Source organism: Ailuropoda melanoleuca, chromosome 9 (genome assembly GCF_002007445.2).
Source record: "Ailuropoda melanoleuca isolate Jingjing chromosome 9, ASM200744v2, whole genome shotgun sequence".
Taxonomy (NCBI): Eukaryota; Metazoa; Chordata; class Mammalia; order Carnivora; family Ursidae; genus Ailuropoda; species Ailuropoda melanoleuca.
The window spans coordinates 63,330,737-63,356,291 of NC_048226.1; the positions used below are offsets into that span (position 1 = coordinate 63,330,737).

General features: G+C 43.0%; 1 protein-coding gene across 2 annotated transcripts; it reads right to left on the bottom strand.

The window, feature by feature from the left end:
• Positions 1-9,656: 9,656 nt before the first annotated feature.
• Positions 9,657-23,783, bottom strand: TP53INP1 (tumor protein p53 inducible nuclear protein 1). Of its 2 annotated transcripts, XM_011234014.3 has the most exons (4): positions 19,785-23,783; positions 18,857-19,214; positions 15,735-15,772; positions 14,453-14,585 (listed from the first exon to the last, which is right to left on the bottom strand). In XM_011234014.3, exons 1-3 carry the CDS (start codon positions 19,894-19,896, stop codon positions 15,751-15,753), a joined length of 492 nt encoding a protein of 163 aa, XP_011232316.1. In that variant the 5' UTR covers positions 19,897-23,783; the 3' UTR covers positions 14,453-14,585; positions 15,735-15,750. The 2 variants fall into 2 exon arrangements, with proteins under 2 accessions (XP_002926627.1, XP_011232316.1); XM_002926581.4 differs by lacking the exon at positions 15,735-15,772 and having other exon boundaries at positions 9,657-14,585.
• Between the last annotated feature and the right edge of the window lie 1,772 nt (positions 23,784-25,555).

Below are 25,555 nucleotides of genomic sequence, written 5' to 3' on the forward strand. Positions count from 1 at the left end.
ACAGTGTGGAATCGACTTCTAAGTTCCTACAGCAAAAATTAGCCCCTCTACAATAATCTAAGGACTGCAGCCCTCTGGTTTCTACCCACTCCAGAGTAGCCTCGTATGAGGGTGCTGGAGGCGTTTTCCAACGTCTTGGCATTGGCCCTACATCTTCTGGGCACTCTGACACACTTCCTGGAGTTCCAACTACAACACAGACACCGCTGTGGGATTCAACCAGAACCCACATCTCCCGGCGGCCAGACTAGTACGGTTTCCTCCAATGTAACAACAGACAGGGGCACCCGTGTGGCTCCGTCAGTGAAGCGTCTGCCTTCCGCTCAGGTCATGATCCCCGGGTCCTGGGATCGAGCCCTGGGTCAGGCTCTCTGTTTAGGGGAGAGTCTGCTTCTCCCTCTGCCCCTCGCCCCACTTGTGTTCTCTCTCTTTCTCTCTCTCAAATAAATAAGATCTTTAAACAGCAGCAACAACAGAGAGAAGTAGAAATAAGCTCTGTCAAAATTGACAATCAAATATACAAAGTTTTGGGTCTGAAACGGATTTTTGTGTAATGACAAGATGGTTGAATTACTAGTAAATATACTGGCAATGGCACCTCCCCAAACTGGTTTTAAAATAGAAAATGCAAAAAAAAAAAAAAAAAAAAGCAACCACAAAGAATCTCCAAGAAGCAATTTAGTGTGTTAACACGACAGATTTTAGAAAACATCAATAAATGTACAAATTCTATTAAAAAATAGGGCACAAATTTTAGTTGGAACATAAAATAACGTCATCCACTCTTTGTCAAATCTTCCCCTAAAGATTATAACCTTGTAGGTGAATGGTTTACCAATCCAATTTTATTACAAGGTAGATAAGAAATAATTCTTAACATTCACTTTCCTTTAAGAATATACATCAATCTTTTCCTCAGGTCTGCCACTGAAGTACAAGGCATCAAGAGCCGCCTCCCTCGGCTAATAGTCCCCCACAGATTTCTGCAGACCTCTGGGGCTGCGATGGACATTCTCTAACCCATGTTGTCAGATGCTTTTTTGGTCAAAGGTTTTAGGATCAGCAAAACTTTCTCTTTAAGTTGTTCTTTAGTTCCAAGGTTTTCTAACTTGCCTTAGATTTCTTGATAGATATTTATAATTTTTTTTTCTCCCCAGAAGAGATGCCTGACCTGTAAAAACTCAAGGACTTCTAAGTGCGTCGACCTCACCGGTTGGACCCCCTTCCTGATGGGGGCTATCGATACCATGCGGGCTCATCAGGGAGAAGCCACTGCTCTTCGTGTCCCCTGGGGCCAGGCTTGGTTTGAAGCAGGAAACCCTGGCCTGGGCCTCTCAGGGTTTCTGAGGCAATGGTGACAGGGGAGGTCCTGGGAGGCTGGCCAAGAAATAAGTTGTCAGTTGAAGCCACCACATCTGACTCTATTACTGCTATTCTAGAGGTTTTATCACAGATAAGCCTGGTCAGCTCTTTAATTACTAACCTATTTTTCACCTTTATAAACTTCTCTAGCGGCTATTTCTAGTCTATGAGATAGCTGTACAAAATTTCACTTCATTGATTTCTGTACTATGACCTACTACTATTTTTTTTAATCTAGGTTCCATGCCCAGCATGCGGCCCAATACAGGGCTTGAACTCATGACCCCGAGATCAAGACCTGAGCTGAGATCAAGTGCTGGACACGTAACTGACTGAGCCACCCAGGCGCTCCTATTATGACCTACTCTTGAATATAGTTGTCATGTTTCTTTGATGTGAATAATTTTATTCCTGTAATTCATCGTTAAGAGCGCCCCATGAGGAAGTCCACAGACTAGAGTGGATTCTTTTTCTATTGTTAGCTTTGCCCAAACTCAAAATCTCCTTCTTTTCCTGTCCTCTTCACCTCCACCTCTATCACACACATCAGTTCTGTGACAGGACCCCCAAACCCCTCCTCTCTGATTCATTCTCTGCATTTTGCCCTGGGGAGGTTTTCAGTAAATGCTGAGCAACTGATAATATCCATCTCCCTTTTCATTCCTTACATCTGGATGGGAGATTAATTTTAATTTAGTTAAATGTTAAATTTTATAGAAGACCATCAGGCCAGGGTGTATTGAAGCAACTTTGGGACACATTCTCTTTAGGCAAATCACTCAACAGCAAAAAAAAAAAAAAAAAAAAAAAAAAAAAAAATCAGTTAATTTTTCCTCATCTTCTAGAGGAAAAAAAATCCCTCACTTCTTTTAAGGAATCCCTTTGATTCCTGTTCCTTTGAATACATGGTTTTTTTAGTTTATAGAACTTGAAAATAAACTATCACCCCACTAAAAAAAAAATTTTAAAAATGGCTATTAATTCACTCCTTAATTAAATGTACTCCATAATTACTGATTGTGGTGTATTCTCAAGTAAGAAATAAAATACTGTGGAATGCCATTCATTTTGTACAGTCCCCATGATTTGCCCCATCATCTTCAGAGAGACCAGGAATTCCTAGCTTTGAGTCTACCTACCTGCTTTTGGCTACCCTTAGTCTATCCCGGTGACAGAGAGGAGCCTGTAAGCCCTTCAGGGAATGATGTCCCCGCTTCTCAGGCCACAAGGTCCCCCTCCGAGAGGCCACCGTTCTACCCCTGCAGCCGTCCTGAGCTCCAGGGGGTTTGTCCTATCTGAATTCCTTATCCACAATCAACATTATAAACGAATCAAGTTGCCAAAAGTCTAAAATAGAGCAGTGAATTTAAAAATAAATAAAGTATAGTAGAGAATCATTGACAATCTACACTTAGGCCAAAAGTTTCTAAATAAAGTGGAGCTGATTCAGGGAAGAACCATGGGATACACATATATATATATTTTGATATAGAATTTCCTGTAGCCTTACTGACTTTGGCAGGTCACACTTCAAGGTTAGAGGAGGCAGCCAAGCAAGAAGGATGTGTGTTAATCGTCCCCGTTTCAAACGAAAACGTGAGGTAAGGGCCCACGTTGAGCGTCTGCTGTGTGCAAGGCACTGCTGATGCCCCAGTGAGTGACCACCCCGCCCTGGCCAAGGGCCGGGAAGCCCTAAGTAGAGCAGGAGCGGATGTGCTGGGAGTAGTGTGCGGCCCAGAGAAGGAAAGAGAGAGTTCTATCGCACCACATTGCATCTAAGATGCCACCAATCGTAAGAAAGCCCTTCTTACGTGTCACTAAGAAAGAACAAACACTGTCACTTACACTAGGACATGCCATGGAGTATAAGACGTGTGGATGTCGCAGGTGTTCAAGTGAGAATAAACACGCCTCTTAAAAACGGAAGTTTCCACGGTGAGGGGAATGGAAAGAAAGAAGTGTAGAAAACTCAGAGGGAATAGAATACTTAGCAGGGAAAAGCCGATTTAAACAAGCGCAGCCGATAAAAATTTTGGACCCATCCCACCAGATGCTAAGCCACTACAAGTCATATTTAGGGAGTCCCAGGAACCCCTCTTACTGGCCCACACGAAAGCCAGCGGCCCCCGTCGCTGCAGTCCCTGGGCGGCCATCTCCCGGCCGCAAACAAGAAGGCCAGCAGGTGGTCTAGAAGAAGGGGGGCCGGCTGGGGCTGGAGGCCACGCTGGCTGCCCTCCCTCCCGGCATCCCCGCGGCGGGCGCTCCGGTGCCCTTCCAGAACTCCTCCTCCCAGCTCCGCACCCCCGCCGGCCCCAAGTCAGCTGTCGGCGCAAGGGCCGCGTGCACACCCCACAAACAGCCCGCGGCAGTCCAGCATTCGGGGTGCCACACTCAGCGGGGCCGTCCCGCGGCTGCCGGTCTCGGGGTCTCGGCCGCACTCACAGCGCTCCGCCCCGCCCTCTCCTGCACCCGCAGCTGACGCGAAAGCTCTTCGACGGCTCTCGGGGAAGCCGGCAGAGCCCAGCCCGAACCACCTCAAGCAAACCCAGAAATCTTAGCTCGCCCGACGCAGCAGTCCAGGGGCTGAGCGGGGTCAAGGCATGGTCCGGGGCAGGGCCGTCTCGCCGCCCCTTCTGCTGCCCTGCGCGCCGGCTCTGCCCCCGCACATCCCCCTTGCGGGCTGAGGTCACGCCTGTCGTTCCAGGCTCTCGCGCTGCGGGACTGCGGTCAGGTGGAAATGGTCTCCGGCGCTCTCTGCAGGCCCAGAAAGAGCCTCGAATGCATCTCGTTCGCTTTCGTGGGGTCACAGCCCTGTCCCCGGGCCCACCCACGGCTGTGGCCAGGGGGCGCGTTCCGGCTGGGCCAGGCCTGACTCGGGCGCCCACTCCCCGAGCTGCGAGTCACTGATGCCGGCTGCAACTAACGTGGGGCACTCGGGGAGGAACAGTCGATCCTAGACGAAAATCCGGATGCTCTTGTCAGAGGAAAATGGTGACAGAATGTCCACAAAACAACACATTTCTGCTTCCCTCGATGCTTCTCATAATAACAGATGTATTCTCCTCTTAACAACACCCTTGGCGTCAGTTAGAGAAGGCTGCCCCGGGGGCCCACACGGGCGCCTCACTTGCTGGCCTCAGTTGTCTCTGTCAGAGACAAGACACAGTCACCTGCTGAGAGAGAAGGCCAGCTGTGGGCTAGGGGGGTGGCCTCAAAGTGCGGCCCCTGGACCAACAGCGGCAGCCACACCGGGAACTTACTAGAAATACATATAATTGGGCCCCGCCCCAGAGTTACTGATTATGTTTCAGGATTTTTCCTTTAGTGCCTATGGTTCTTGGTCACGCGGCTTGGAAGAATGAAGGGGTAGGCCAGACGAAGGGCGCTGGGCAGCAGTTTACTGAACAACGTGGGAAGCTCCGGAAGAGAGAGGGGACCCAGCAGGGTTGCCTGGGAGTTTTCAAGTGGAGGGGTTTTTATGGGCTTGCTGGCGGGCTGTTTTGATCTGATTAGCCCTCCCTGCGCCTGTCACCCAATCAGGTTGTCGTCCACTCCCTTCCCTACCTATCAGGGAGTTGTTCACGTGGGAAAGGGTGGAGGGCTCCTTTCAGGGTGGTGCAGAATAACAGGATGGGGGCTTTTGCCTTTTAAGGCTAGCTTGCTCTTAGGACAGGGGGCCCCTTGCCCCTGCCTGCCTTTCTACCCACCATCCGCCATTAATTAGACACTTGGGAGGTGGGACCCAGTGATGGTGTTTGAACAAGCCCTCTAGGTAATTCTTTTTTTTTCCCTCCAAGTTTTTATTTAAATTCCAGTTAGTTGACACAGTGTAATATTAGTTTCAGGTGTAGAATTTAGTGATTCATCACTTACACACAACACCCAATGCTCATCACAAGTGCTCTCCTTAATCCCCATTGCCCATTTAACCCATCCCCCTGCCCACCTCCCTTCCAGCAACCCTCAGTTTGTTCTCTATAGTCTGTTTCTTGGATTTCCTTCCCCCCTCCCCAAGTTCACTGGTTCCTTAAATTCCACACATGGTATTTGTCTTTCTCTGACTGACTTATTTCACTTAGCATAACACTCTCTAGCCCCATCCACATCATTGTAAATGGCAAGAATTCATTCTTTTGGGGGGCTGAATAATATTCCATTGTGTATTTTATATACATATACCACATCTTCTTTATCCATTCCTCTGTCAATGGACATTTGGGCTCTTTCCATAATTTGGCTATTGTTGATAATGCTGCTATAAACTTTGGGGTGCATGTATCCCTTTGAATCAGTATTTTTGCATCCTTTGGATACCTAGTAGTATTATTCCAAAGATCGTAGTGCCTGCAGAGCCCTCCAGGTAATTCCGATGCTCACTCAAGTTTGAGAACCGTTGGGCTAGAGCTTTGCTACTGAAAATGTGGTCCATGAGCTCACAGCATGGATATCACTTGGGAGCTCATTAGAAATGCAGAATCTCTGGCCCCACCCTAGACCTACTGGATCAGAGTCTGCATTTTTTAAAAAAATTTTCTAGAGAGAGAGAGTGTTCATGCCCATGTGCATGCACGAGCAGAGGTAGGGGTGGAGGGAAGGGACAGAGGGAGAGAGAGAGAGAATCTCAAGCAGGCTCCTAGCCTGAGGCGGGCCTCAATCTCCGGACCCTGAGATCATGACTTGAGCCGAAATCAGGAGTCGGACTCCCAACTGACTGAGCCACCCAAGTGCCCCACAGAATCTGTATTCTTACTAAGATTTCCCACATGATTCGTTTACACTTTAAAGTTTGATAGCACTGGACTTGGAGGCTTGAAGAGAGAAGGGGAAGTGCATAGGGTTGTCGGGGGCACAAGGAAGGATGGCTGAAGAATGGCACTGAGCTTGTGCACCCGAAGTATCTCATGGCCCTGACCCCCACAACTGTGTGATATCCTCCAGTGGCTCTTGGGCACCTCGAGCATAGAAACGAAGTCCTGGGCCGAGGCTGACATGACGTTGAGGATTAGCGGAGCAGGCGTGTTGGGAAGATAAGAGATTCACTTGGGCAGGCAATCATGCGGATGGCCAACAGGTGCCAAAGGGGGTCTAGGCTGAATGGGGGGAGGGTGGCCGCGGAGAAAGAGGGTGGCAGCCTGAGTGTTCCTAGCAACTTGAAGCAGGTAAAGTGGCAGAAAGAGCCCCATGGCAGAGTAGGGGTACAGGCCTGAGTGAGGAAGGATCTGCCCCCAGGTTCCCTGGGTCACTAGCGGCTGGATTTTTTTGTAACTGTAGAATTCATAGCAGCTGTCTTTTTCAAATCCAGCAATGGAAAGAGAGTCTCTGGTGCTTCAAGTCTGTGACCTCTAGACTCTTTCGAAGGGTTTGCCTGATTGGTCAGTCCCATCCAGGAGAATGTCTTTTTTTGATCTTAAAAGCAACTGATTAAGACTGTGATCATGTCTGCAAAATCCCCATCTTCGCCATAGAATGTCAACTAATCTGGGAGCAACATCCCATCACCTTTGTCGTATTCTATCGGTGAGGAGAAGTAACAGGTTCGAACCCCCTGAAGGGGCAGGGTTTGGTTGTAGAAGCTGTGACTTACAGGGGTCACCTGAGGGGGTGTCACCGTGTACTGGGAGGAAGCTGGCTCTCATTTTCTCTCATGCCTTCACTGTGTAGTCCTGGTGACACATATAATGACAGAATTGCTAACTGCTGCGTCTGTGAGAAGCAGATTCACTAATTAGAGCAGTGTGTTTGTGAGATTGTGTCCTTGCTTTCCTTTTCCAGCGGAAATACTGAATCCCAGTTGACTTAGTTCTTTCCTTCCCCTTTCCTTTCACTGAGGTTATGTCCTCATTTCTAATAGTTCGGCTCAATTGCTCTTGCTTCCCATTTAGGGGCCCTCCTCTCCCCTCCTCACACCCTGGTTGATTTTCATTTTTTATTGGGAGTGCTGGAAGCATTTCTATGGTTCTAAGAGTCAGAGCTGTGCAAACAGGGATGCCCAGAGAAATGAGCCCCCGCCTCCGCCCCATCCTCACGAACCTGCTCCAATTCCTTCCTTTGGTCCAACTCTTTCTTACCAGTCTTCTGTAGGTGACCAGCCTCTGTAGTTTCAGGTTTATTCCTCCAGTATTTTGCACAAATGTGTGTTTTCTTTTTAAGATTTTAAGAAAAATTGTATTTAAATTCAATTAACATATAGTGTATTATTAGTTTCAGAGGTAGAGTTCAGTGATTCATCAGTTGCATATAACACCCAGTGCTCGTTACATCATGTGCCCTCCTTGCTGTCCACCACCCAGTTACCCCATCGTCCTACAACCACCTCCCCTCCAGCAGCCCTCAGTTTGTTCCCTAGAGGTAGGGGTCTCTTACGGTTTGTTTCCCTCTTTGATTTCATCTTATTTTCTTTCTCCCTCCCTTCCCCTAGGATCCGCTGTATTGTTTCTTAAATTCCACATAAGTGAAATCATATGATCATATGATCTTTTTGATTGACTTATTTCGCTTGGCATTATACCCTCTAGTTCCATCCATCATTGTAAATGGTAGGTTTTTTTTTGATAGCTGAGTAATATTCCATTGTGTATATATACACCACTTCTTTATCCATCCACCTGTCAATGGACACCTAGGCTCTTTCCACAGTTTTAAAAGATTTTATTTATTTGAGAGAGAGAGAGAGAGCATGAGCAGGGGGAGGGAGAGAGGAAAAGTTAGAAGCAGACTCTCCGCTGAGCAGGGAGCCTGATGTGGGACTCGATCTCAGGACCCTGAGATTATGACCTGAGCTGAAGGCAGATGCTTAACTGACTGAGCCACCCAGGTGCCCCCAAATATGTGTTTTCTTATATTCTTTCTTACATGAAGGGCAGCTTAGTGTACTCTTTTGCGCTTTGCTTCTAAGAGTCTCAGAAATCATTCTAGATCAGTTCACAGAGCTCATCCTCATTTTTCTTTTTTTGGATTAACGTGCATAGACCTTCATCTGTGGATGTGCCATATTTTCCATCATTCTCCTCCGTATAAGCATTTAGGTGGTTTTAGGGTTGCATTTACAGACAACACAACAACGAATAACCTCATAGTCAATACCAATTCAAACAAAGGAGCTAGATAATCTGAAGACACATGTTAAACTGAAACTTTGACATGCCCATCCCTACAAAACACCATCACTTCTGACTTACCTTTTATTTTTTTAAAATTTTTTTTAAAGATTCTATTTATTTGAGAGTGAGAGAGACAAAGCAAGCATGAGCAGGGGGGAGGGCGGAGGGAGAAACAGACTCCCTGCCGAGCAGGGAGCCCCATATGGGGCTCGATCCCCATGACCCAAGCCAAAGGCAGCTGCCCAACTGACTGAGCCCCCCAGGTGTGCACTGACTTACCTATTTTAGACTCCAAGCAGTTACTGCCCCTGAGATGTGATGGTGCTGCTAGCTTCCCTCCGCCACCCCTTTACCTTGTAAGTGGGCCTGGTAAACACTTTTCAGCAGTGCCCATTCAACTGCTATTCCAAGTAGGTGCTCTTCCCATCTTTGGGGTGACCCCTCCTCATGCCTATCCCCAATCTATACATCTCAGCATGGAGTCTCAGAGAGGATAAAATTCTGTCTTGAAATAGGCTAGTTCTACAATGCAGATCTTCCCCAAGGATTAACATGGAAGATATTCTTTGGGCTCTCTGAATGTTTCCTGGCCTAATTAAACTAGAGCTCCACAATAAGGGCATTATGGACATCAGGAATGTCCACATTGCCCTAAACTGTTTATACAAGATTGTGTCTGTATTCATCTGGGAAAGAACCATCGAGAATTCAACAACCTAGCTTTAAAAAGGCTAAGAACCATGGGCACCTGGGTGGCTCAGTTGATTAAGTGTCTGACTTCAGCTCAGGTCGTGATCTTGGGGTCCTGGGATTAAGCCCCACATTAGGCTTCCTGCTCAGTGGGAAGTCTGCTTCTCCCTCTGCCCTCCCCCCTGCTCATGCTCGCTCTGTCTCTAATACAATCTTTAAAAAAAAAAAAGGCTAAGAACCAGTGTATTAAATTCTGTATTTGTTTAACACATACAGATTGGAGGGAAAAGGTACATCCTCAAACTCCTGTTCATTTAAATGATTATTCATTTCAGGTGAAAAATTTTAATATACTAATTTCATACAAATTTTAAAAACAATATTTAAAGTGCATATTAAACATATCTTTTGGGCAAGTAAAACTAAACACCAAGTGATTTAATTAAGTTGTATCTAGTTTTAAGACTGTGACCACAAAGATAAAATAAGAGAATCTGACAAATGTGAAGTTAAAGGACATTTTTTTTATTGACATTAAAAACCACAACGCAAGTAGCACAAAATGCACCACTGAGCCCAAATACAAAGAACTGGTGTTAATACACAATGTTTAAGCAATGCTACACTTATTTTTGGCAAAGTGCTGTATTGTTTAGTCTGTGTATAAAACTGACCATCTATGAACCAATCAGTATAAAAAACTCTATAAAAACAGAAAAAAATTTAGACAGTGGCTCAAGAAAACAAGCTGCCATTTATGCATAGATGATGTACAGTATGTAATCGAACCTAATGTCCCTTTTGAGTTTTCAAGTTGAAAAAAATTTGTGTCCAGAAATACATCAAGAAGGCACATAGTACAATCTACAATACTCTTCAGTCTGTACAACGGATGCCCTGCCCTTGAAAAGCAAATGTGTTCACAATTATACTTGAGAAAAACCCCCAAGTCACTTAAAACACACACACACACACACACACACACACACACACACACACACACACACAATTATTGATTATAGTTCCAAACCTCTGGAGGAAAACCACCAAAAGGCAAGCAAAACCACTCATACACATCAAGCTTGGCTACACACACACCGAACTCCCCAAGTCCTGATTTGGTTTTTAGAAGTCCACCTAGAAAACAAATATGAAAACTTCAGGCAAAGACGGAGCTAAATGGGGGCATTTAACAATTAAACAATTAAAAAAAATGTTGTAAGGAAAATTCTAAATGATATACAACACATCCACTTAAGCTGCCTTCCTTTGAATAGTAACGTCTCCTCCCGCATAAAGGATACTGTTGCAAATAGAAAAAGATGTCCTTATCTGTGTGCTTCCTAGTACCGCTTTCTCCGCCCTAAACCACTGTAACTGGTGTCATATTTCAAGTGAAATCGGTACATGGCAAGGCTGACACCACTGTATTAGGTAGGTTTTCTAAATAAAGCATTTCATAGAAAATTTTAAGCGTTAAAATAAGTAGCTAAGGATGCCATTTATAATGCATCGACATGGCTGATGGCAGCGAAACCATCCAGGAGAGTAGCCCGACTTTTAAAAGAATTTAACCGGTATGAATGGGCCTTATAAAATAAAAGATTAATTTTAAGGTAACATTACAAACATATGCTAGTATCTCCAGTACAAGGAGCAGTCTTTTTACTGATTCTAAAAACAAAAATACCTGGAAACTCTTAAACTTTTTCCACTAATCTATTTAAACTTAAATGTCTATCTTCCAGTTGGAATCCTTTTTTTTTTTTTTTTTTGCTTTCTTTTGTTTCCAATTCAAAGAAAATGAGGATAAGAAAGATACTCTTTTTTTGCTTTTTCCTAAAAGTGTAGAAAGACAGTATCTTTCCTTGAGGAGGAAGAGAAATAGCAAAGACACTCAGATTCAATGAAGATGTAAAGATGACAAACCAGTGGACTACACAGATTTGAGAAGTAACGGGTGATGCTGAACAGCCCTCTCAAGTTTTAAGTAAACTGTCTTCTCACTAGAATCAAAGTACTGATACAACAGAGAAGGTACGTCAACAGGAAAAGCCTGCATGGGAACTGGAAAAATGTACAGGAAATTAACGTAGAAAAAGCTCGCTGGAGGAGAAAGTAAAAAATCCAATCACTGTGCACCTTCTGCAAAGAATTCCCCACCCAGCCACATAAATGCATTGCCTCAGAAGATAAATAATGAATGGTTCATGTTCAACTTACAGAGCAATACATAGTTAGCTGAGAAAGAAAAAGTAATAAACATAGAAAATACATTATAAAATGTTTTATTAACAAAAACACAAACTTTGAGGAACATGGTGCATTTTAAAAACTAAGAAGCTCATTCATGAAGCACTCTTGTGTGCACCACATATTCTAGACTTTTTCCAAGTAACATTCTGTATTATCAGTCTAGAAACTGTCAGAGCACTAAATTCAGAGAGGGGTTTTACTTCTCACTGCTTGAAGTTTTAAGAAATATGCACGAAAGCACATTGTAAACCACTAACATTTACAACAGCAGAGATAATAATTAACTTATAATAAATTGCATTTTGGCCATGTTTCCAAGAACACTTAACAGGTCAACATCGTTCTGTTATTATTGGTCTTGTGTCTCGCACACAGTAGATGCGTAACAAACATCTAACGATCAAGAACGTCAAGCGAATTATTAACTACTTTCTTCAGTTCTAACATGTGCCAATTTCAGGCAGAAACCTTAGATATTGATCAGAAACCACAGTCTGATATGACAGATGGCATGGTTAGCCTAAGAAAACATCCCCAAGACTGAAAGTGTTTGCTTTCCAGGTATAAGCCATAAAAAACTAGGTCTAGATAAGGCAAACAAAAAGTCAATAACGGATAGAGATGTAAATGTATTTCGGTATCAAGAAATTTGAAAAAATAATAGTAAAAACAAAGAAAAGACCATTGCTCTTTTATATACAAATCTGTTCATGGTGCCAAACAAATTCTCATGGCTGAACTGCTGTAGCTTGTGAGGTACTAACAACTTGCATGTAGTATATGAAAAAAGAGCCCCCCATGTATTCAGAGGCTTACATCCAGAAAGCATTTAGCTGTTCTATTTTCAAGTTACCAACATATGGCCCTATAACAGATACGGTGTAAAACACACACACCTTCATGAAAACTCTACCTTAACCTCTCAACTCTCGTAAACACAAAGAGTAACAAAATAACTTCTAGCTCAGTTTGACAAAACTTTACAGACTTGGCCCCTCATTAGAAAACAAATAAATAAAGGGGTAGTCGAAATGGAAAGGGAATAAGGGGAGAAGGGGGATGCAGACTATTGTTCTAAAGGGACATTGCTGGCACTTCATCGGCCAGCGGAAGAACCACCTCCTACCACCATTGAATGATGCTATCTGACCTCTTGGGGCTCCAAACATCCCAGTCTAGGCAGGAAAGAGCACAGCTCTTCCCTTAAAAAAAAAAAAAAAAAAGTCTCCCATAGTTCCCTGCACCGAGCTGTTACAGGGTTATTGAAAAATATAATACTTCACATAACGATATGCTTTTTCCCTTGAAAACCTTAGACAGACATGTATTTATTTAATTAGGGTTGCAGAGGAGATGGAAAAATAAGCTATTTGATTACAAAGGTGATGCAACTGTTCTGTCAGTAGAATGTGCTTTGGGTTGTATCTGTTTAATTTAGTTTGAGAGGAAACTGGTGAATGTGGATGGCTCAGCAAAACCCATCACAACTGCTAAAAAATGAAGTGGGTTCATTTTCGTACGAAATAGATTTTCTCTGTGTTAACTGGCCTCCTGTGTGAATCGAGCCCTGAACCCTGGCCTCATTAGCACCAACACTCGGAACAACAGTTGTGGCAGAAACACTGCCACAGGCCCCACCCCATCTTAGATTCAGTAGAGAGGCCCTTAGAATTTCACACAAGGTTCAGTTCTGGACAGCCCACAGCCCTCACAACAACTGTGAGGGAAGTCAATATTACTACCCCGCCCCCCCCCCGCCCGTTGCTGGAGGAAACAGAGGCCAAAGTGGTTAAAGATTTCGCCTGAAGCCCCAGTTAAAAAAACAAAAAAATGGAAACTCAAGGGAGCCCACCTGTCACTTTTCATTTAGATGCTAGGAAAAGATGTCACCAGGAATCCCTCCTCAGCCTTGCTTGCCACTTGGCAGGACAGTCTCCATGGCAGAGGATGGATCACTGCATCAGAAATACAAAGCCTACTTCCTTTCCCTTGGACAGTCATAAATAAGAAGTCCCTAAAGTGCCTGGACATGTATTTCTGAGTCGACAGCTGACGGGAGGTGGCAAGTGGGCAGAGCTGACAGGAAAGACTCCCAACAAGTTAAATAGTGGATTAATGGGTTAGTTGTAGACATAAGTTTTTCCAAATATAATTTCACAGGTCTAATTGAATCCCTCTGCATGTGAGACGAGTGCTTCTGTCCCACGATACTTGCAATGTCTCTGTACCACGTCACACAGTCACGTCGGAATTACTGAATGCACTGTTCACTAACACTTAATGTACCTGAATTCCAAAATGAACTGCATGGCTAATCCGGAAAAAAAAAAAACCCAAACAAACAAAAAAACGAACCTATACACACAGAAATGTATCAAGTTTTCTTTCAAGAGAAAGTTCAGCCATAATTCCATTATATCCATGGCAACTATCACCTGTTAATGCTCATGTTAGTGTGTAAAAATGCATTCATTATATACAGAAAAGATTATCAAGTACTGGTCAATAAAGTGTATGGCTGACCCTGAGAATAAATTTTTGCTTACTCAAAATATTGATTAAGTAATACAAAATAAAATGAAATTGAAAGATGCCTATTCTCATACTTGGGAAGAAATGTCTTTAGAATGCTAACTCATGTACACCTTAATAGATTTAAAGACATCCCCAAACACCAAACACTGTAACTGTATTGATATGTTTCCAAAAATATTCTGAAAAAATTTACAAAAAAGTAAATGTTAAAAGCAAGGCATTATGTGATACACAGCATGTAAATCTGGTTTTCAAGATAGTGTCTAAACACACCGGTAAAACTATGTGATTGGTCATCAGTTGGCTGTAAAGAAACAGCATCTTCATTGTCTGTCCACACACGTCCACACACATATGCACAAACCAAGAGAATCCAACCAATCTTGAAATTCTTAGTAATTGTACTGACGGGGGCAGGGCTGATGGACAGCCCAGCCATTGTGCTTGACTTGCCTAGAGTGGCAATCCCTGGTAAGATTTTGGCGACGAAGGCTATTTCTGTTCAAAGACTGTCTTTCACTATGTTCTTTTATCCATTGGGAAGGACGAAAGCTCTTGGGTTGTTCCAGAAAAGCTGTATGAGCAGCCAGAGCTGCAACGTAGCAGTGAATGTGCTGCCCCATTTCATCTGGAGTTTCCACTCTGAAACAGAAAATCATGGGGATGTATTAAGTAACAGAGTATGTTATTAATGAACTTGAAAAAGATACTTAGTGATTCAATTTGCCACACTAATTTGTTTATGATTGAATGAGAGCTTAGTATCTCATGGCTGACAGAGAAGTTTGTATTTCGTGTCCACATTGACTGATAATGACAGAAAGGAGAAGCCAATTTTTCATAGAAATAGGTCATATCCACAGATGGTTAGTTAAGTAGACTGCATTTTTTTTAAAAAAGTGCTTTACATTTTGAGTGAATTTCAATTATGCAGCAAACGCATTTAGATTAGCTTTTCTGTGAAGGGGACTAACATTTATTGAATATCTATCTATCTCTATTTGCCAAGTGTTTTGCAAATCTAATGTATTTAATTATCACCATAATCTTAAAAGGAAAATATTTTAATTGCCAAATTTTGCTGATCAGAAAGCTGAGGCTCAGTGATGTTAAGGTCACAATTACCACCTCAGGCAACCAAGATTCTAATAGAGGTTTTACTCCAAAGACTGTGTTTAGGAAGCGGGGTTGATCCTGATGCAATATGCTAACTGCACCTTCACACAGGTTTTCTGTCTATAAGTAAATGCTCCAGGAAACAAGCTTAAAATCGATATTTAATAGAAATATGCATAAGAAAATTCTATTCATTTAACATTGTTCTAGATAAAAAGCTACCTGCTTATTGTAAAAGACAACTCTAAGTTTTTAACTGATATCGCAACAGGGCACATTTCAGAATGGCCTTTGCAAAGTAATGTCGCAAAGACCTGTGGAGAACACATTTAAAATATGGCTACAAACGACATGATTATTCTATGTTTTCTACATTAAAAGCTATCTAATAGGATAGATATAAGCTATATCAGCACATGACATGAGTTTTAGGAGCTGTGAGGGTTATTTTACAGAACAAGGGTAGTTATAGATTGTACCTATAATCACTAGAGGAAAACACTATTATTTTTTAAAGATTTTTAAAAAATAGAATTAAAGGGGGTCACGTTAAGAAGCCAATAGAAAGAAGTTAATATAAAGACAGCAGTTTTTAAAAGGTGGGCATTTTGAGTTTTTAGCTTCCTGCTCAGACTGATAACACATATTACACAGTCTCAAAGGGAGTATACTTACTCTGTGCCAGTGAGTCTTATAGGCAGCTTTTCCTGGCCCTACAAATGTTAAATGGTGAACTATTAAATCACTAGTAAGATTTAAAATGCTATTTAATTTTACTGTTAGGACATGGTGCATTTTCTGTATTAAAACTGGTTTACTATGGGTCATTAAAGGCACATGTATTATTTAAGATTACGATAGCACATAAACCTCATAAACAATACTTACAAAGGCCAAAATACAATAAAATGTACACTTGGAAGCCCATCTGTAATTATGAAGCGCCTTCCTCTTACATGCTTCATGGTAATATCCCCAAGGAGAGACAGGATGGAAGCAATCTAACTTTGAAAGACATCATTTATTTCCTGCTCAGAAAATATAGATATTTACTACATAGCCATCCTAATTTTGGTAACACCTGATCTATCTTGGTTTAGTGGGGTTTTTTAAAATAAGAACTTGAAATCCAGAAATAAAGATGTTAAAAAATTTTTAGTTATTATAAAACTATGATAATTTGCAGTACTTTCCTATGTTCAGAAGGAATTCATAGAAAGGGATGTGTGTTCTTTTGATCCTATATATGTGGAAAAGTACATATTTGTTTAACTTTCCTATATGTTATATCAAAACATATAACAAGATATAAAAACAAACAAGATACCAAAAAAACGATCATTCTGACTGCATCAAAACTGTGAACACATGACCAGACACAGAGCATGGTCTTGGACTGAATGCTGGTTTGGGCAAACGAGGTGAAATATTCTGGACTCTAGTGCGGAAAGTGAAGTATAGTGTGAGTAGTAGATGAAGTGAAATTTTATTGAAAAGAAAAAGGTGCAGATCATTGCCTAAAGAAGCAGGTTATAAAACAGTATATACAGCCTGATCCCCGTTAGGTTAAAAGTGTGTGTGTGTGTGTGTGTGTGTGTGTGTGTGTGTGTACACGGGTGGGCAGAAAAAACGACCTGGAAGAATGTGCCCTTGGGTGTTAACAGTGTTCCTCTCTGGGTGGTGCAAATGTCTTTTTAAATTTTTTAATTTTTACATATTTGCATTTTCTAATTTTCGTCAATGCATATGTACTGCTTCTGGAATAATATTATTTAAAAGTTGCTGTACATATACACACACTTTAAACCCTGAGAAGTAAATATACAAATATCAGTAAGTTTAAAGTGACTATTAATCATGCTAAACTCTTGAGTGAAATTCCACAGAGGTGAGATCAGAATCAGGTGGGAAGCATTTCTGAGAACTGAAGACATTAATCTGAATCAACTATAAGGCAATTTAATCAATACCATGTCCAAGAAATTTAAATTTTTGTTGGAATACCTGAAACACTGATCCCTTGATAAAACTTAAAGCGCTGGCAGGTGCCAGTTCAAGTAACATTTCCCACCCAAGATCTTACTCAGTACAAAGCCGGGTAACTATATAAGCAAATTGCTTCTCAATTTGGTAAAGGATATGTTTATCCTCATAGAAGATCATGAGACTACTAACAGTATTAAGACTTGTGAGTGCAGCAAACTCTGGTAAGTTAAATTAATGAGCTGCCTGGGTTTTGTTTGTATTTGGCAAACAGGAAATAGTAGAAGATATATACAATGATCCAGTTAGTGGAGTTAGAGCCCGAATAATCTAAAAAGAGGCCTTCTGGATTCCAGGACTAACTACAGGAACATTCTGAACTGCTCCAAAGATTCCACTTCACCTGCAGTGCTGACGGGTTTCTAGGGAATTAGGACCAGCATCCCCCAAATACTGTTACAACCATAGGCACGTTCCACTAACTTGCATTGTGAATAGCCAGACTTTGAGCTGATAAGCATGGCCATGGGCTTTACTTTAGCAGGTGGAAGCAATCTTGAATATACTCGTTGGATAAAGGCCATAGAATGTCTATAAGTTTACTTTGGAACATATCAATCTTTACTGACCAGGCACTCGCCCTGAACCTTTCCAGGCCCTCAGCCTATCTGCCATTCAAACAGAGCCTTTCAGACCAATTAGGACTTCCACATAAGAAAATATTGTTTGGGTATGAAATATCTCCTCTATAAGGCAGAAAACAACTCTTTGGGCAACATGTTTCAGTAAAATTGCCATTCTACTTCATGTTTAAGATTTCTCAAGTTTTCGAGGTTACGTGCCATTTGATGTGACCCAGCTAAGACTACCTGGAAGAAAATAAGAATTTTATTTTAAGATATACTACTCTTGGGGTGCCTGGGTGGCTCAGTCGGTTGAGCGTCTGACTCCTGATTTCGGCTCAGGTCATGATCTCGGGGTTGTGAGATCGAGCCCCGCGTCTGGCTCTGCGCTGAGCGGGGAGCCTGCTTAAGACTCTCTCTCCTTCTCCCTCTGCCCCTCCCTGCTCGCGCGCTCTCTCTAAAAAAAAAAAAAAAAAAGAAAGAAAGAAAGATATACAATTCTTGTTGAATTTGATACCCCAAATAACCCAGTGTATAAAGTGCCAGTTACATTGAGAGACTTAGCAGAAATGCCAGTCTTTTCTTCTCTGTCACTAGCAGAGTACTATAAATCCAACGGCTCTCCATTATATAACTGGGGCCATGTTCTAATGAATTTTTTTGAAACTCTAAAATAAGCATGTTTTTTTCATACCATCCACTACCTTGTGCACTATGCACATGCGTTCATAAATCTATAACAAGATTACTTTGCATCTTCTAAAAAATTGGCTTTGAATTATAGTAGAAATAAATAAACTGCACGCCAAACAGACTGCTTATGGACAGAGTAAAATACAGTTGACCCCTGAACAACTCAGGGGTCAGCTGCACCAACCCCTGTGCAGTTGAAAATCCATGTATAAGTTATGACTTGCCCAAAACTTAACTGCTAATAGCCTACTGTTGATTAGGAAGTTTACCGATACATCAACCACCAATTAACACATATTTTGCATGTTATAGGTATTATCTACTGTATTCTTACAATAAAGTAAGCCAGAAAAAAGAAAATGTTATTAAGAAAATCATAAGGAACACAAAATACATTTACAGTACTGTGCTCCGCTTATCGAAAACAACTGTGTGTGTAAGTAGACTCACGCAGTTCAAACCCACCCTGTTCGAGGGTCACCTGTCCTTACAACGTACCTGGGGCTGCTCGGGTCAGCACATTCATCAGTGCCACAGCTGGCCTCCCCGACAACAGGGCAGGAGTTATGCACAGCGTAGACAGACATGCTGGGATGTTCAATGAGAAGGTTTTCCATAGGACTGGTTTCCACCTTGAGAGTGGTTAATTCACCTGCAGTAAAACATGGGGGAGGGGTGATAAACCAGCTCTCCTCCATCGGACAGGATTCAAACTGGAGCAAGCAGGAATCACTCGTATCAGCCAAGCACTCAAGAGATGCGGGTAAACACGAAAAGACGGAAGGGTGCTCAGTACGTGACTCTTCACTGATGGCTTCAGCTTTGGCTTCGGCTGCTGAGAAGCCAGCGCAGGCGCCTACGTCACAGTCCACGGGCAGTGGCGAAGTCCCAGAGGAACACGTGTATCCCAATGGTACCACATTCAGGGCACGGGAAAAGAAGAGATGATACCGTTAGCTGAGGTGCATTCCTCTTGCCATTTAGGTGAGACACAAAACCATTTATTGTCACTCACAATGATTACAGAATAATTTCTGAGCACCTAGTGTATGTATGTGTATGTGTGGGTAACCCTGCATCAGATGGATTATGGGGCTTTGCGGGAAGGGTTTTGAAGACTGTTTCTGTCCTGCTGAGTAAAGGTGATGAGCAATGCGGGTCACTGTTCGTCTAGCACAGGATTTCCTACTCAAGTACATCTGATATGAACAGGGCATGAGAGTTGCAAAACTGGAAGATCTGACGTCAATCAATTTCACTGACTGATCATCTGGCACAGGATGTTTCCTGCAATTTTTTAGACAAATTCTTGCTTATTTACTTTTAAGGCCTCCAAACCTTCAGAGTTACTGGTTTACTTATGCAAAAACTGAGACGCGAGAGTTTCCACTTTTGCTGTGATGATGAACAGCTAGGAATACCTTACCTATGAAGTCAACAAGAATCCATTCATCATCTTCTTTCTCACTAAATTCTGGTTCTTGGCTGGAAGAAGTACTGACTTCGCCCACAAGCATTTTGTTCAGTCTCTGGAACATTGTTAAGGCAAGATTGAGACTTTGGCGGGATGTCTTTACAGCTGAGATTTCAAAACACTGTCTTCAGTCAGCCTGATGGCACGACAGGAGATTAAAGTGCACGAGGTGCTTATTCAACTTAGGCGAGAGCAAGAGGAGTCGTTATCCCTAAAATAAGATAGGACAAGAAGGTTATTTCAACTCAGCATATATTCATACAACATGTGTGTGTGGTTTCAAGAGTGTGTACCCATACATGCACACACCCCTTTAGACGAAAGCTCAAGGCCTTAGCCTGTAGCTACAGCTATTCTCTTCCTACAGGCGTCAAGCACAAGAAATGCAATACCTCTTATTTATAAACCGTTACGAACTGAGTACTCAAATGCAACCTGTAAAGAAATGTGAAATGAAAGGGAAGTAGGTAGTTCTTTTTCACATCTGTGCTTTTATAAGGAATGAATCTGACTCATGTACTTCCCGCTGAAATACTGCTTTTCTGTAAGAAGAAGAGCAAACACCAGACATAAATGGTCTTGCCGTAGGACACTCAGTGGCCCAGGAGCTGCCGAAGGAAGCCTGCAACGGTACTGGGTGACCACCAGCTCTCCTTGGCTCATTTTCTCCTGTTCTGTTCTTCTATGTGACTGTAAGCATACCTAATTCTATGTAAAAATCAGTAAGGACAGCATCATTTGACCTTCAAAACAAGTCCTGTGCTGGCACCAAGAAATCTACACTGAAGCGGACTGAGGAGGACAGCCACAAGACCCGAAACCATTCCCCATGTGGTGGCGAGAAGCAAGGTGTTGCAGTCAGCACACCTGCTTCAAACGCTGGCTCTGCTGCTTACACTCCGCGCAAGTTGGAAGTTCTACTACTGCCGCTGGCTATAGTTCACCTCAGAGAGTTCTGGTGAGTTCTTTCTTTTCTTTCTTTCTTTTTTAAGGGAGAGCACATGTGAGCAGGGGAGCAGGGAGGGGCAGAGGGAGGAGAGAGAATCTTTAAGCAGGTTCCATGCTAAGCCCAATGCAGGGCTCGATCTCATGACCCTGAGATCATGACCTAAGCTGAAATTAAGAGTAGAACGTTCAACCAACTCAGCCCCCCGGCGCCCCCTGGTGAGTTCTAAGTGAGGAACTCCAGCCTCATCTGATGTCATTATAGAATTCCAGATCTATATAACCATTTCTGCCTGGTTACCTGATGGCCATATCAAACCTAACACATACCAAGAGCACTTTTAATACCCCCCTTCCCCCACACAAACGTACATACATGTCCTCCTTCCCTTCTCAGCAAGAGGCGGCACCAGCCAGCAGCGACCAGGCCAACAACCCAGCAGCGGCTCCTTCTGCTCCCATCCAGCCTCTCAACCGAACTTTCAGCAGGTCCTGCTGACTCCAGAGGCACAGGGGTGGGCCTTCAACCTGCCCATTTCTTGCCATTTGTCACTAGTTGAAGCAGATCTACTGTCCCTCTGGACTTTGCCAATCACTACCTCCCTGATGGTCTCCCTGACCCTACTCTTGTGAAATGGGATAATGCAGGAAACCTACTTAGCAAGGTACTTGGCACAAAGTTCTCAGTCAATGTCAACTATTCTTCTACAAATATTTACTGAGTACCTATTATGCATCAGGCAGAGTGCTAAGCACAGGGGAGGCAGCAGTGAATTCAGCTGTCCCACGGCAAGTGTGAACAACCCAATGCGATGAACACCATGGAAAAAGTACGGAGTGTTCCTCAGATCCGCGCAGGTAGAGGTCAGGAAGGACTCCTGCAGGAAATGACTTTGGTCTGGAGTGGTTGAGAAGACCAAGAATGGAGGAAGCCTACAGATGAGTGACAATGTGGCCCCTTCTGTTTGACTCAAGATCCAGATGGATAGTCATGACGGCAGGCTGGGGGTGCTAAGCAGGAACCAGATCCTATAGGACCTTCTAAGCCAGAAGTTACGGGGAGGGCAAAGTGGAGGATGACCCTCTACCAGAAGCCAATGGAGGGGGGACGGTGGGACCACTCAGTGGAAGAGGCATACTGCAGAAGGCGCAGGCTGGGCACTTTGGACATGCTGAATTTGAGAATCTGCAAGTCACGTACTTGGTGTTGTCTAGCAGGCAGCTGAAGATATACAGGGCTTTGGAGTGCGAGGACATGGTCTCAGCTGGGGGCACAGATTCGGGACTCATCAACACAACAAGGCTAACAGAAACCATGAGTAGATGAGACCATCCAGGCATGGTGAAAAGCATCTCAATAAATGATATTCTTTCTCATGATTGAATCCCTAAGTTCAGACTCTTGACCCTTCACTTTCAAAACAATCATCATTTTTTAGCTGTAAATGTAGTTACAATCTGTAGCAGAGGAGACCCTTGGCTGAATTTTTTATGTGCAAATGGGACGGCTACAACCGTCTGGCATGTGACTACAAATGTGTAGTACTACAACTCTGTGTTCAAATAAATGACATTTGAACACTTTTGTGGTCACAATCCATCATCATCAGCCATTAATTATTAAGAGAGAGTAAACAGGAAATGTTACTTGCATAACCAGTCTTCCAGAAACCCTTCTGGAAAGCAGCATGGCCAAATCATGAGGGCTGGAGTTCTAGTACAGAATTCAAATTCAGCTTTATGCTCCATGTAAGAGAAGTCAGAAGAAAAGCGGGCTTGCGCAGTTTGCTTGACCTACTGTGGTGTCACAGTTACATCCTAAAAGACGAGCTATCATAAGGTCTGATGTAAAAAAGCATATAAGCTAGGAGGGAAAAAAGATACTTAAAAAATCTTCCCCCCATTTCTCTTAAATTATGAAGGCGTGTATTGGCCCCAAGTACAATCCTGTGTCTGCTGAACCAGTTGAGAGAATAATTCCAATTCTCCAGAGTACAGGGCTGGCCTCAGGCCCTGCATCAGCTAGGAAGCTGGAGCTGCTGGGTGCAAAGCAGAGCACCCCACAAGAAAACCCCTGCTCATCCTGAAGGAGCACATTGTCCCCCAACTGCAATGCCATGTGAGGGTAACTTACTGGGGCCCAGGCCAGTTAAGTGGTAGCTACAAGGCAGAAAACCATGCTGGCGCCATTGTGGTTGGGCAGCTGCGGGTTCGCAACTGCAAACTGCGCCCACCCCCACCCCAACGGCTACAGCTCCAAATCCAGGTGAGAGAAGCCAGCTTATGCCTAGAACATATACAACTCTGCCACAGAAAAGGTGCCTCTGGAGGAACTTTCCACAGGGCAGCACAAGTCAATCTTCTTTTGGTTTCCTGAAGTCAGAGGCTGCCTTGAGATATCCCATATGTCCTGCAAGGGCAACCAACCTCGGGTGGGCAGAGTATTCAGGAGCCCCGCCGGGCACGGGAAGAGCTCATTCTCATCTGTCCTGAGTCATGGCTGGCATTTACATGACACACCAGCTGAGGCCCCGTGGGAAGGACAAAGATGAGTCCTGGGGAGAGGTGGAAGGAGGGCTGGCCTGGGCACCGGCAGGAGAGGGTTCTGGCTCTCTCTCTACCATAGGTGGCTGAAGCTAAACAATCTAACCCTTCTGAGCCTCAGTCTCACCATCAGAAAAATGGGAGACTGTGTTGGATCACCTCTTTACTCTCCCCATAGACCTCCAGCACAATGAGGAAGTGGGGTAGGACTAACTATGCAAAGTTCCTCTGGCTCTGCTTTCCGGAGGAGTCAGAAAGGACAAGGAGCTGCTAGAGAGCCCCCAACATGCTAAAGCTGTTCAGTGAGGTGGCTACAAGGCACATCAGGTGAATGAGCACTTGAAACAGGACTTGCATGACCAAAAATCTGAATTTCAGATTTTATTTAATTTTAATCCACTTCAAATTTGAAAGCTGACAATTGAGTCAATTTTTGGAAACTTTCAAGTATGTTCTGAACAACTGATGAATTATTTTCCATGAAAATTTTACATATGAATTAAGATGTGATGTTCAAAATATACACCAGAGTGTATTTCCAAAGACTTAGTGCCCCCTCAAAAATAACGTAAAATATCTCAGTAATTCTTACGTTAATTATATGTTGAAATAAGAAGGAATTTTGGAATATGTTAGGATAAATAAAATATATTAATAAAATTAATTTCACCTATTTCTTTTTCTTTTAATGTGGCTACCAGAAAACTTAAACATACATATAACTCACATTATATACTTCTACGGGACTTCTAGAAAAATCCCTCTAAAATCTTGATAGTCTAACCTTCCAATTACCCAGGGACTGGCCCTACCCAGTCACTGCGATCCTTCACCTTCACTCCTGCCTGGAATTGGAGGCTCCTGATGGGGCTGGTTCTATGTGGAGCTGTAAGTCAAAGCAGAGCCTCAGACTTCACTTCTCACTACATGTCACAGACATTTTCCTTTAATTTTTTAAGAAGTAAACTCAATCCCAACATGAAGCCCGAACTCATCACCCTGAGATCAAGAGTCTCACACTCTACCAACTGAGCCAGCCGGGCACGCCCCGGTCATGGACTTCTTGATATTTACAACTCTAGGGTAATGACAAAAGTAAAGTGAAAATTCCAGAGAAAGCATATGTCCTAAGAGGACAAATTTACAAATACAATTCTGAAATTTTGGAAAGAGGTAGGGTCAAGGAAGGCTAGGTAAGGTAGCACTGCTATTGTCTGAGGCATCTGCAAGTTTTCCACAGTAACTAACCAACCTCAGCCAATCTACCAGGGCAGTCTCACCCCAGTGGAGAAAAGAAACAAAGTATCCGGGCCCCAGCATTTCAAGAAGGCAGCTTTGTCCCTGTTCTCCTGGCTCAAAAGACCTTCCTCCCTCCCAAAAAAAAAGTCTTTTTCATTTTAAAATTAAACAAAACTACATTATAAACAGTTTAGAAAATAGGGAGAATAATTATTTCACTGCCTTGCTGCAATCACTGTTAGCATTTTATGCATTTTCTTCTCCACATAAGGTTTCTTTTCAACAGGAAGTCTAGTGAATGCACAATACTGTATCCTGCTTTGTTACTTAACATTTTATCATTGATGCTTTTCGTATCATTACATGAGTTAGAAATGCTCTGTGGGGAGGGAAAGGTGGCTAAGTTTAATACCGATGGGGAAGAGCATTCTTAGAAACTGAGAAAAGGCGTTGCTAGTCTAGAAGAGCTTGTTAGAATAATTTATTTTCTTATTTTTGAAACAGGCAAGCAACCAACAGGCAGTGTGGCTCTGGCATTACCCTGCTGTGTTTGAAATCTTGGCTTTGCTATTTGCAGCTTGCATGAACTTAAGGTATTTAGTAAACTTTTGGTGCCTCAGTTTCCTCATCCCTAAAATGGGGAGGATAGTGCCAATGTGAGGATTAAGTGTGTCTCCCTCAGAATAGTGCCAGACACATAGCAGGCAGCCAGTAAATATTAACTCAGAATATTAAATATAACTTGGAATACTTAAGTCCACTCCAAGCCAGCAGGGTGACTGTAAGCCACTTAGCATCTTTGGGTCTGAATGTCTTTATCTGCAAAATGTTTATATAATAATTAGAGCTAAAATCTACGGAATACTCATTGTACGTGACAGTGAGTTGAGGTAATTATTTGTCATGTTTCACTAACAGGAAACTGAGGCTCCGAAATTAAGTAACTCACTCGAAAGTGACAGAGCTGGTCAGGTGTGGAGCCAGCATTAGAGCAT